At 39.6% G+C, this 11,356-nt stretch overlaps 1 protein-coding gene across 3 annotated transcripts in view; it reads left to right on the top strand.

Moving 5' to 3' along the window:
• The window catches only part of Larp7 (La ribonucleoprotein 7, transcriptional regulator), a 15,388-nt gene extending 10,345 nt beyond the window's left edge, over positions 1–5,043 (top strand). For all 3 annotated transcript variants that reach the window (XM_031375446.1, XM_031375447.1, XM_031375445.1), the window contains exons 11-13: positions 857–1,016; positions 1,175–1,266; positions 4,727–5,043. In XM_031375446.1, coding sequence (XP_031231306.1) covers positions 857–1,016; positions 1,175–1,266; positions 4,727–4,816 — 342 coding nt within the window. In that variant the 3' untranslated portion in view covers positions 4,817–5,043. The remainder of the gene's footprint in view (positions 1–856; positions 1,017–1,174; positions 1,267–4,726) is intronic.
• Positions 5,044–11,356: the final 6,313 nt, after the last annotated feature.

Genomic DNA, 11,356 nt, shown 5'->3' with positions numbered 1-11,356 from the left:
AGTGGTGTTCTTATATTACAGTTAACTAATACACTGTTTTTATCCTACAATGTCCAAAATCTCCTAAATTTTTTCTATGACATTTTAAAAGAATTTGAGTTCTTGTGCCTAGAAAATTGTGTTCTAAATTAAGCAGGGTTTCTTTATTTCTTTAGTTTTAATGAGTGAAATTTAACAGTAAGATTACTGTGACATTCCTGCATAAATGTTTTGTGTTCTGTGGAGAACCTGGAGTGAGAAAAAAACTTGCTTAAGAATGCAGGAATCTCCTTAATTAGAACTCACAGCAGGTGCTCTAGGTAAAGCTCTTCCCTGGCTGGGGCACCACGGCCTGTTTAGGAAAGAGTGCTTAGGTATTTTATCTAAAACTGAGAGCTGCGTGCCAGTGAACCTACCCAAGAGCCCTAGGATTTCTGTTGGTTATTGTAAAATGTTGAAAGCTGGTTCTCTGTGTTCTAAGTCACACATGGTGTTGTGTAGGTGAGTGAGACTCAACTTCTCCAATCCTGTCTTCCCTTTATTTTAATCTTCCCGGTACTAACCTTTTTCCAGCGTACTGAGGGATGGGTCATTTATATTCCACGCTACAAATCTTGCCCTTAGTAGGTCCCCCTTGTCAGTCCATATTTTAAAGACAACCAAGAGGGTGAGCTACAGTAATTTGCAATGAGTTGTTAAATTGCTTTTCATTTTTGTGTAAATCTATTTGAAGAGTATTTCTGTATGTTTTGTAGATTTACCCATCAGCTACAGAGTACCTTGATAGAATACATTTTGACCACCTCTGTGTTCCATTTATTTATCATCAAACATCGTGAGTGTGACTTTTAAGTTTTCATACTTCTTTCCCGTATAGGATATTTTGGCCACAATCTCAGAAGTTGTTTACATTGATTTGCTAGAAGGAGATACTGAATGTCATGCCCGATTCAAAACCCCCGAGGATGCTCAGGCAGTAATGAATGCACAGACTGAAATTAAAAAGAAGTACTGTTGGAACCTCGAGGTCCTTTCTGGTAAAACCTGATTGTGTTTCTAGTAAACAGTTACTGTTGGAAATTTTCTTACTTGTTGGCCATTGTGCTAATGGAACTGTCTTCCGCCAAGCACTTGTGCTGGTGAGGTGAGTGTGTGTCCTTACACTCTGTGATCAGAGCTTTTGCTTATTTTTCAGGTGATCACGAGCAGAGGTACTGGCAGAAGATTTTGGTAGATAGACAGGCCAAACTTAATCAGCCTCGGGAAAAGAAAAGAGGCACAGAAAAGGTAAGGGGAGTGGTTATATGCATCTCCTGACAGTAACAAGTGAGCATAAATTCACTTGGGTTTCCTATTCGAGAGTACTGCTTCAGAATGAAAAAGAATGTAGATTTCTCCTGCTTTCGAAGTAGATGAAGTTAAGATTGTTGATTCACACGGATCCATAATTGTAATTGCATTTTAAACGTACGTGGTTCTGATTTGGAGCTCCTGGGTTTTATAGTTTCGGGATAAGTACCTGTAGAGAGATTATCTTATGTACAGGCTTGATGCATGTAAGGGTCCTGACAGCAATGAGAAGCGTTGCTAATTTTTATGATAAATGGCGCAAGCAAACTGAAATAATTAAAATGAACTGATCCATTCAACAATTTTATTTCTATGATAACTAATATAATATGTTGCTCAATGAGAATGATGTTTATTCTTTGAAAGCAGATGATTATTCTTTTAAATATTGTTATAATAGAAGTATTTAGAGCTTTGAAAGAACTGGTCCAGACTTCCTGTGCATATTGGCCTGGTGTGTCTTTGATCTTCCTCCTTTGACATTTCTGATGATTGACAGGAAGTTTGCTACTGTTGGTCTTTGTCAAGTTTTCTTCTTCAATGGAGACTGTTCTTGCTGAGATGGTGGGGCTCCATCCTTCCTTGGGGCTTTCTCTTCCTGAAGGTGTGAATTTCAAAACTTGTTAGAGATGTTCAGATAATAATGTCAGTGATCCAGAACAAATAAGTAATATTTATTCTTTTAATTGATGTGAAGGTTTGTTTAAATTGGCTATACTTTTTTAAACTGGTAATTAAGACATTTTATTTTTAATTTTAGGAATTCATTAATAGTCATCTTAGTCTCACGAAAAGAAATAGACATTGTCTTTCGTATTTTATAAAATTAAACTGGAACAACAATAACAAAACAGTTTCCCTTTGTGAGTTAATGTGCTTCATTTTCAGGGTTGTTAGCATGATCTAGGTAGGAATAACTGAAGCCACACAGCTAGAAGAAAGGGAACCACAACTAACTGCTTGCTAATCTAACTTGCTTTCTGTTGCTGGAGAGTGAACTCAGCTTCTTAAGGGTGTTCAGGAGTGCTTACTCTGCCGCTGTGGACTACCTAGCAGAGCTGATGCTCTGTGTACCTACAAATAGAGTCATGGGCACGAATAACACATTCCCCTTAGCTTGCTTATAAGCGCAATAACAGTGTGGCACAGAAGAGTAAGCCAGGGCCACTCAAGCGAATTCAGAAGTGCAACATTCTAGGCTAAAGTAATGGGAATTATTAAGTATATAGAAAGTAATGGCAAAATTTCAGTGGTCCTGATATAATTGCTTTCTGATATGACAGCTCATTGTTTCCACAAGTGAAGGACAGAAAGAAGACAAGTAGTTACATAAAAAAGTGTGTTTACTTTCTGCACAGATGTTTACATGCGACAACCAGGCACGTGTAAATGAACTCCCAAAGGATTACGAACATAAGGATGTTAGGGCTTGTTTTTTCTGCTCCAGGTCTTGGTGGCATGTGCTTTGACTTTGACTTCTTGTAAGTCAAGAATCAGCCAGGGCCTTACGGTGCTGGGGGACTGCTCCTCTACTCCCAGCCTGAAAATAAAACTTTTTATTTCTTCATTTCAGCTGTTTAAATATTCTTTAATTATTTGAATTATATTTTTAAATTTCATGCGGATATGCCTGTGCTGCAGCATCTGTGTGGAAGCTAAAGGGCAGCTTGTTCTCTACCTCCACTTCATGGGTCCCAGGGATGGAACTCCTGTTGTCTGGCTTTGAAGGACACGCCCTTATCCCAGAGGCATCTCCCATCACCTACATTTTTTCGATGTTTTGCTTTGTTTTTAATGAAAATAGACTTTTATTGGACTTACTGCTGGATATTACCCAGCTAAAGGCAGAATTCTTGTTTGGGAACATATCATTAGTGTGCTAGGCTAGCCAGAATTTTTATTCTTGCCATTTGTAAACAGTGTTTTAATTGAATCCTGTCGTGGCCTCCTGTCAACAGGTATGACATGAGATTTGATTCATAGATTGAGTAATTGGGACAAGGCTCCTGGTTGTCTCGTGCTGACCTCAAGCTCATATGTAGCTGAGAAAGCCTTGCACTTCTGATCCCCTAAAACTAAGATACAACTTCTTTCTGCTAAGGAAACTTCTTGCTGGCTGTCTGCACCTGCAACCCCAGCTACTCAAGAGGCAGGAGTGTGATCTTCAGGCCAGCTTGGGCTATACAGAGACCTACTGCAGAAAAGCAGTAGCGACTGCTTTGGGAACGCTTCATTCTGTTGTCTTCTGTGTATCAAAAAAATCCTCTTTTCTCCTTATAACATGTATTTTTTTTATTTGTTGTTTTTATCCTAATTTTTCATTTATAAATCAAATTTTAAGCTTTTAGAGGTGTAATTGGCACAAAAGAATTATAATATAAGGTAGATGTGGTAAGGTCAGCCTGGTCTCCATTGTGAGTTCCAGAACAGCTAAGGCTATATAAGAGGTAGAGTGAAAGGAAATAAGCTTGGTGTGGTGGTCCACACCTTAAATTCCAGGACTCAGGGCAGCCTGGGCTATATAATAGATACAGACCATACGTGATCACAAAGTAAGATGTTACTCAAAATACACAGACAGACAGACAGATAGGCATGCTGGACTTGGTATCACATACTTTTTATCCTAGTACTCTAGAGACAGAGGCAGGCAAATCTCTGAGTTCAAGGCCATCATAGTCTACAGAGCAAGTTCCAGGACAGCCAGGGATACATAAAGAAACCCTGTCTCGAAAAACCAAAATAGGAGATAGCTCAGAGGTTAAGAGCACTGACTGCATAAATCTTTAAAAAAACAAAATAATAATAATATTAATAAATAAGTATGTAGAATTGCTGTGCACTATAGTCACATCACTCTGCTTGAATTTTCCTTCCAGTTAACAGTTTGTTCTTTGTTTTTCTGAGAACAGGGTCCCACTGTGTGGCTTAGGCACGTCACAATCTGGCCAATAAACAATTTGTAAAGCAAACTTGAAGCAAAAACATGACATCTCATTTAAATAACATGTAAATCTTTAATCACGATATAATTAAGAGTCTCACACCATTTAGTCTTAGTAATTAATATCCAAAGTCCAGGGGGTATATAAATAGTGCTAAGTTGTGGCTCTTCCTAACAAAGGCTAAAGTACAATGAGGAGCCGGTGACATGCCAGTTAAAGATTTTGAGTAATGAGCCATAATTGGAGGGAGATGGAGGTTTCTAAGAGTTAAGGTCTATTTCATAAGAATATTCCAGTTCTCTGTACTGATTTGATCAAAATGTAATGATCTCATTTGTCTTTCTACTCGAGCTTTTAAGTGTTCCTCAGCCTGATAGTGGTAAGTCTTTAAGAGTGATGCTTGTTTTTCATTTTGGACCTCCTGAGACATTCTAATTTCTCACCTTCTCTAGCTAATCACCAAAGCGGAGAAGATTAGACTGGCTAAGACGCAGCAAGCTAGTCAGCACATTCGATTCTCCGAGTACGACTGCGCAGACTGACACGGCTTCCCTTGCTGACGCGTTCTAGGGCTGGGCTGCTTGATGGATGTTGTGCTGAGACCTGCATTCAAAAAGAAAAGGGAACACCTTGGCTCCTCAGTGTGTCAATAAGACTTTTCTAATGACAAGTGCATTATGTCGGATTTTTTTCAATGAATGCCCTTACTTGTTGAAATTATGAAAATCAGCTTCAAATGATTTCATAAATAAATGTGTTTTGAACATAATTGTTTTGTTTTTATTTACAAATAAATATATAATTGCAAAAATAAAAATGCAGGTTTATCATATGCAAACTAACTGTAACTTGCTTTTCCCTTCTATTTTCTTTCTCATCTTTCCTTCCTTTAAGCAGCAGACTGGACCAAATTTTTTGTTTGTTTGTTGTTTGTTTTTTTCTGAGACAGGGTTTCTCTGTAGCCCTGAATGTCCTGAAACTCACTCTGTAGACCAGTCTGGCCTTGAACTCAGAAATCTGCCTGCGTCTGCCTCCCAAGTGCTGGGATTAAAGGCGTGCGCCACTGCTACCCTGCTCAAATGTTTCTTGTTAAGATGTTGAATTTTAAAAGCATTGAGTTTGTTTTTCATAAGCATTTTAATTACATGATGTGTGAGGTACTATGAGCTTGGAGTCTGAGAATCGACCTTTAACAAAACAGAAGTCTGCTCTTGCTTTTCTTTTCTTGTTCCTACTCTGTCCCTCTTCCCTTCCCCTCCTCCCCATTCCCTTCTGCCCTCTCCACATGCTCATGGCTGGCCTGTACTTCTCTACAGTCTCTCCCTCTCTCTGCCTTTCTCTGTCTCTACTACCCTCTTCACACCCCTCCCCATGCCTGAATAAACTTTATTCTATACTAAAACAAAAAGAAAACAGAAAGTGGCAAGACTCGAGTAATGAAGTTGTTTCCAGAAACGTGTTTACAGTACCTAATAAGGACGGGCATCCTAGACTTCATCAGAATCTCCTGAAAGTGGTGTTTGTTTCTCAGGTAATGTAGTTACTGCTTCCACTGGCTTTGACCCGTTGCTTGCAAAAGTGGCAGTTTCTATGCACTGCACGAGTCCTGTAGTCAGGTATCTTTCTGTCACTGAACCCCGACGACCGTCACTGGCTGGGGAACAACAGCTGATCATCTTCAAATATAAGTACCCTGGCAAGTTGCCCATCCCTTCTTTTTCTTCCACGGGGAGATTTTATATGTATAAACATGACTTTGTGTGTGTGTGTGTGTGTAACCTATAAACACACACACAGCACACATATATATAAACAGTTGTTTCTAAGTTATACTCTTAGGTTTATACCTAAAGGAGCTCCAGTGAGTAAAGGATTGACTATTTAGGGCTGGCTGTGGTAGAAGCAGAGGCTGTTGGATCTCTGTAGGTTCAAAGCCAGGCTAATTAGAGTTCTAGGACAGCTGGGGTTACATAGACACTGTCACAAAGAAGAATTGAAGGTTTTCATAAGGAGTATCTTTAGATGTTGCTCTAACACTTGGGAAACACAAAGCAAGTTCCTTTTTTTCCTCATGGAACCTGTATTATACATATAAAGACAAAGTTTTAGAAATGAAAGCTTGTTAGAAAGTGTATTTCTGTGAACCTGGCAAGATGGTTCAGTGGGTAAAAAAAAAATCTTTTGTTAAAAAAAAAATCGCAGGCTGGAGAGATGGCTCAGCCATTAAAGGCTAGGCTCACAACCAAAAACATAAGAGTTCGGTTCCCAGCACCCACGGCTGTCTCTCCAGCCACTTAAAAAAAAAAATTTGCTGGGCAGTAGTAGCACACGCCTTTAATTCCAGCACTTGGGAGGCAGAAGCAGGCAGATTTCTGAGTTCCAGGACAGCCAGGGCTACACAGAGAAACCCTGTCTCAAAAAAAAAAAAAAAAAAAAAATCTCTCGTTGTACAGCCTTAGTTCAGTCCCTGCAACCCACATGATAAGAGAGCCCCATTCCTACGTGCGTGTACTTCCCCCATCACAAAGTACTTTCAAAAAGGTGCCAGTCGTACATGTACATATACATGCAAAACGTATGGAAAAAGATAAGTTGTAGACTATGTCCCTAAATCTTTTTAGATGTCATTTTAAGAGAACTGGGTTGGTGGTACACACCTTTAATCCCAACTCTCAGGAAGGAAAGACAGATGTATTTCCGTGAGTTAAAGAGCAGCCTGTTCTACATAGCGAGTTCTAGGCCAGCCAAGGTTACACAGTGAGACCCTGTCTCAAAAACAAAATTTTAAAAAGGTAGTCTTTTTATATTGGAAGAATAATCTGTCTAGTGGGCCAAATAGATTAGGCATGGATTTAATTCAATGCTATTTTATTTTTAATTATGTGTACACATTTCTTTGACTCTTTTTTTTGTCTCCATGTGGACCCATGGCTGACCTTAAGATTGCAGTGATCTGTCAGCCTCTGCTAGAATTACAGTTATGTTCTCTCATGCCCAGCTTTTTATTAGATTTTGATTGGACAACGTTGATTCAGAGGAAATATATATACAACTGTAATTGATGTCAGTATTGTTTATCTGATTATATTGACAGTTACTGAATCAAGCAAGAGTTTCCAAAAACACTTTAAAAGGCTTAGTTGGTGTGGAGTTATAGGGAGCTATTTTGTGCTTAGATTCCACTGATTTCCTTCCTTCTTTCTTTTGTTAACATGTATGTCTGAATGCACACCCAAGAGCATGTGAAGATCAGAGGACAAATTTTCAGCATCTCTTCTGTCTACCCACCATGGTTTCAGGGATCACTCAGGCTGTCAGGATTGTACATCAGGCACACCTCCTGCTGAGCCGTCTTACCAGCCCTTAGTTTTTTGACATTATCTTTGACCTGTAGTTGATTTGAGCTTGAATGTCCATGCATAGAAGTCATCTTGATAGATGGCTTGGGGTGTAGTTCTGTCATAGAGTGCTTACTTGATGTAGGCCAGGCTGCACTCTAAAAATATGAAGATTTGAATAATTTATTGTGCAGAATAACTTAAAAAATAAGCATGGGGGCCCTAAAGAGGTGGCTGCATTGTTTGGGAATTCCTACTGCTCTTTCAAAAGACCTGAGTTTGGTTCCCAGCACCCACATTGGGCAGCTGAGAACTGTCCCTACAGCTTCAAAAGACTGGATGCCTCTGGCTTCCAAGGGTGCCTGGACTCTTATGAATGCACATGCACACTTAAACATGCGCACACATAGAAACAGAGAAATAAAAATAAGCATTGACTTATATTCCTATCTTATCCTTATTTTGATATAAAAGATATGTAATAAAATTGGACGAGCATTTCAAACTTATTCATGATAGTTGATGGGCTAGCTAAAGAAGTCAGGATGTAGTTACTTTTTTTTTTGGTTTTTCGAGACAGGGTTTCTCTGTAGAGTCCTGGCTGTCCTGGAACTTACTCTGTAGACCAGGCTGGCCTCAAACTCAGAAATCCACCTGCCTCTGCCTCCCGAGTGCTGGGATTAAAGGCATGTATGAGCCACCACCGCCCAGCAGGATGTAGTTACTTAATGAGATTTTGGATGTAAAGTGAATGACTGGTCAAATAATTTGCATTTTATAGACCTTTACCTAAAGTATTGGAAAAGCTTGTCTTTCTCCTCCATTCAAATCTCAGATTACAAAATAAAATATAGCCGGGCGGCTATATAACTTAAAAGCCAACTGTGATGAGGCGGCCCTGCAGGCTTTCCTGTACTGGAGAGGCAAAGGCAGGAAAATTAGCCCTGGATATACAGCCAACTGAGGCACACTTAAGTCTACAAAATTCTGTCTCAAAAGGAGCAAGAAAAATAAGAAGAGGAGGAAAAGAGGGAGAAATTTTAGTTATATGTAATTTTATTTTCAAGTCAGACGTGTACGCATGCCTTTCATCCCAGCATTAAGGAGGGAGAGGCGGGTGATCTATGTGAGTTCCACACTAGTCTGGTCTATACAGTAAGTTCTATGCTAGCCAGGGATATATATGAGAACCTGTCTCAAAAAAAATTTTTTTCTGTAATTCAACTTTATTTTCTATAATGTTAATTAACTTCTTTCATTAAACCTTTAAACCTGAAAGATTTATAATATCACTCTGATTTTAGATCTCTTTAATCTGAGAGTAAAGTGAAAATTAAAAATTAGAGGCTTATTCACTAATACATTGGGACCTCCAGTCAACTGTCTGAGAAGTTCATTGTTCAGCTTTGCCCCAAATCTAAATCCATTCTGGTTGTTCCTGCACAGCTGGCCCCCAAAGTTCTCAAAACCACTTCTGAAACATGCTCAGAGCACAAAATAATGGGGGTGATACTGTTATGTCCAGCTTCCAAAGTCGACCTTGGAAGGTTATTGGCTCCATTCTTTTTGCCCTTTCAAATCAAAGCAGGGATAGACTCATGTGGGACACAGCATTTTACAAAGTTAAGTATGCAGGAACAGACAGGCAAAAATGGCTCAGTAGGAAAAGATGCCTCCTGACAAACCAGGGAAACTGTGTTCAATCTCTCTGGGACCTCCACGGAAGAAGGAGAGAACCAACTCCCCCAGAAGTTGTCTTTGGACTTTCATATGTGCTCCCTGGCACAGGAACACCCCCTCCACATACATACACATGTTTATGCACACACACACATACACAGACATAGACACAAATAAATGTTAAGTTGTTCACAAGAACATGCGAAAAGTATATTGTATTATTTATGATACCTTTGACTGCAGGAAGCAGAAAGTAACTACTACACCAAAAAAAGGAAAAAGATTATCCTCAAAAATGCACTACCTGTTCCCAGGTCCCAGAGTGGCAATGACATAGCCCTATATTCCATAGTAGAGCAATTACCCATCACACAGAATGTGTGACACTCTGGGTTCGATCATGAACCATTCTGAATAACCCAAATGTACCCAGTTTTATGTTTGCCTAACAAGGCAGTTTGTTTCAAAGCACAAAACAAATAGTACAAAGAACAAAACATTAGTAAGACTATCTCATGGACTGAAGACACCTGCAGTAAATTACACGAGCGAGTGGGCCGGAGCGAGGAGTGGGGCGGCAGAGGTCCTGAGATCAACAGCAGCCACACACATGATAGCTCACAGCCATCTGTACAGCTACAGTGTACTCATACACATAAAATAAAGGAAAAATAAATCTTTTAAAAAAACTATCTCATGGAGATAGTCACCAAAAACCTAAATGAAGACATTGGACATTTCAAAAAAAAAAATCCTGATAATCTTATTGGCTTGGAACATTGCAATGGATAACTAACAGAATGTTTGTGGTTCTTAAGGATATTATGGAGCAGGTAGTGGTTGTGGTGGTACACACCTTTAATACCAGCACTTGAGAGGGAAAGGTAGGCATATCTCTTCAGTGCAAGGCTAGCCTGGTCTACAGGGCTACACACAGAAACCCTGTCTCGACAAAATAATGATGATGATGATAATAGTAGTAGTAGTAGTAGTAGTAGTAGTAGTAGTAGTAGTATGTCATGAAAGGTGATTAATAGTGCCAGCCAACCAGGCATGATGGTACAGTCTGTTATCTTGACACACGGGACGAAGCCCAGGGCATGAGGATCTCAAGCTGGAGGCCAGTATGTGCTGCAGCTAATACAACACACACAACACTGCATAACACAAAAGATAACTCAGGATCCCAAATAGACTTGTAGACTCATTTACAAAATTTTTACTTTATTTTATTTGGATAGTCTCGTGGATCCCAGGCTGTCCTGGAACTTGTTAGGAAGCCAAGGATGACCTTGAACTTCTGATCTTCCTGCCTCTACCTCCTGAATACTAAGATTGTAGGTGTGCACATCTGCTTCTGGTTTTAAATGTTATTTGGGATCAAACCAGGGCCTTTATTCATGCTAAGCAAGTGCTCAACTAACTGAGCTTCATTCAGCCACTACTTTAGAAAATTTTAATATGTATAAGTTCATGATATTAAAGATCTTTCATCCTTTAAACTTCCTTTTGTGCTTTAAGTGGCCACTTAAAAGTAGACTAAATAGGCTCTCTCTCTGTCTCAGTCTCTGTCTCTGTTTCTGTCTCTGTCTCTCTGTCTGTCTGTCTCTCTCTCTCTCTCTCTGTCTTTTTCTCTTTCTCTCTGACAGAGTCTTGCTAGCCAGGCTGACTCTGAACATGAAAATTTCCTGCTTCAGTCTTCCACCACATAGGCATGAGACCACTGTACCAGCTGAAAAGATTAATTCTTTAAAAGCCAATTTCCCACCATTATCAGAAACAGTTTTCTGCTCCTAAAGCTGGACATCAATGTATAAAAGGTCAAGTCGTGAAAAATGCTTATATTCAAACCCACAGCTTCACTCCAGAAGACCCTTGATGTTCACACTCGGAGAAGACGCCAGAAATGAAAAAGGGGGGTTTTCAAGTCTCCATCAAGTCGACTATTTCTGATGCCAACTAAACTGTCACCCTTTTCCTCATCCCTCCCGTGTCTCCGCGTTCCTTCCTTCTGCTTTGTCTTTGTGAGCACCATGACACTTGTTAGTTAAAGTCAGTGTGTAT

This window comes from Mastomys coucha, unplaced genomic scaffold (assembly GCF_008632895.1).
Source record: "Mastomys coucha isolate ucsf_1 unplaced genomic scaffold, UCSF_Mcou_1 pScaffold16, whole genome shotgun sequence".
In the NCBI taxonomy this organism is placed as follows: Eukaryota; Metazoa; Chordata; class Mammalia; order Rodentia; family Muridae; genus Mastomys; species Mastomys coucha.
Note: the sequence above shows the minus strand (reverse complement) of the source record. Positions and strands in the feature narration are given on the sequence as shown.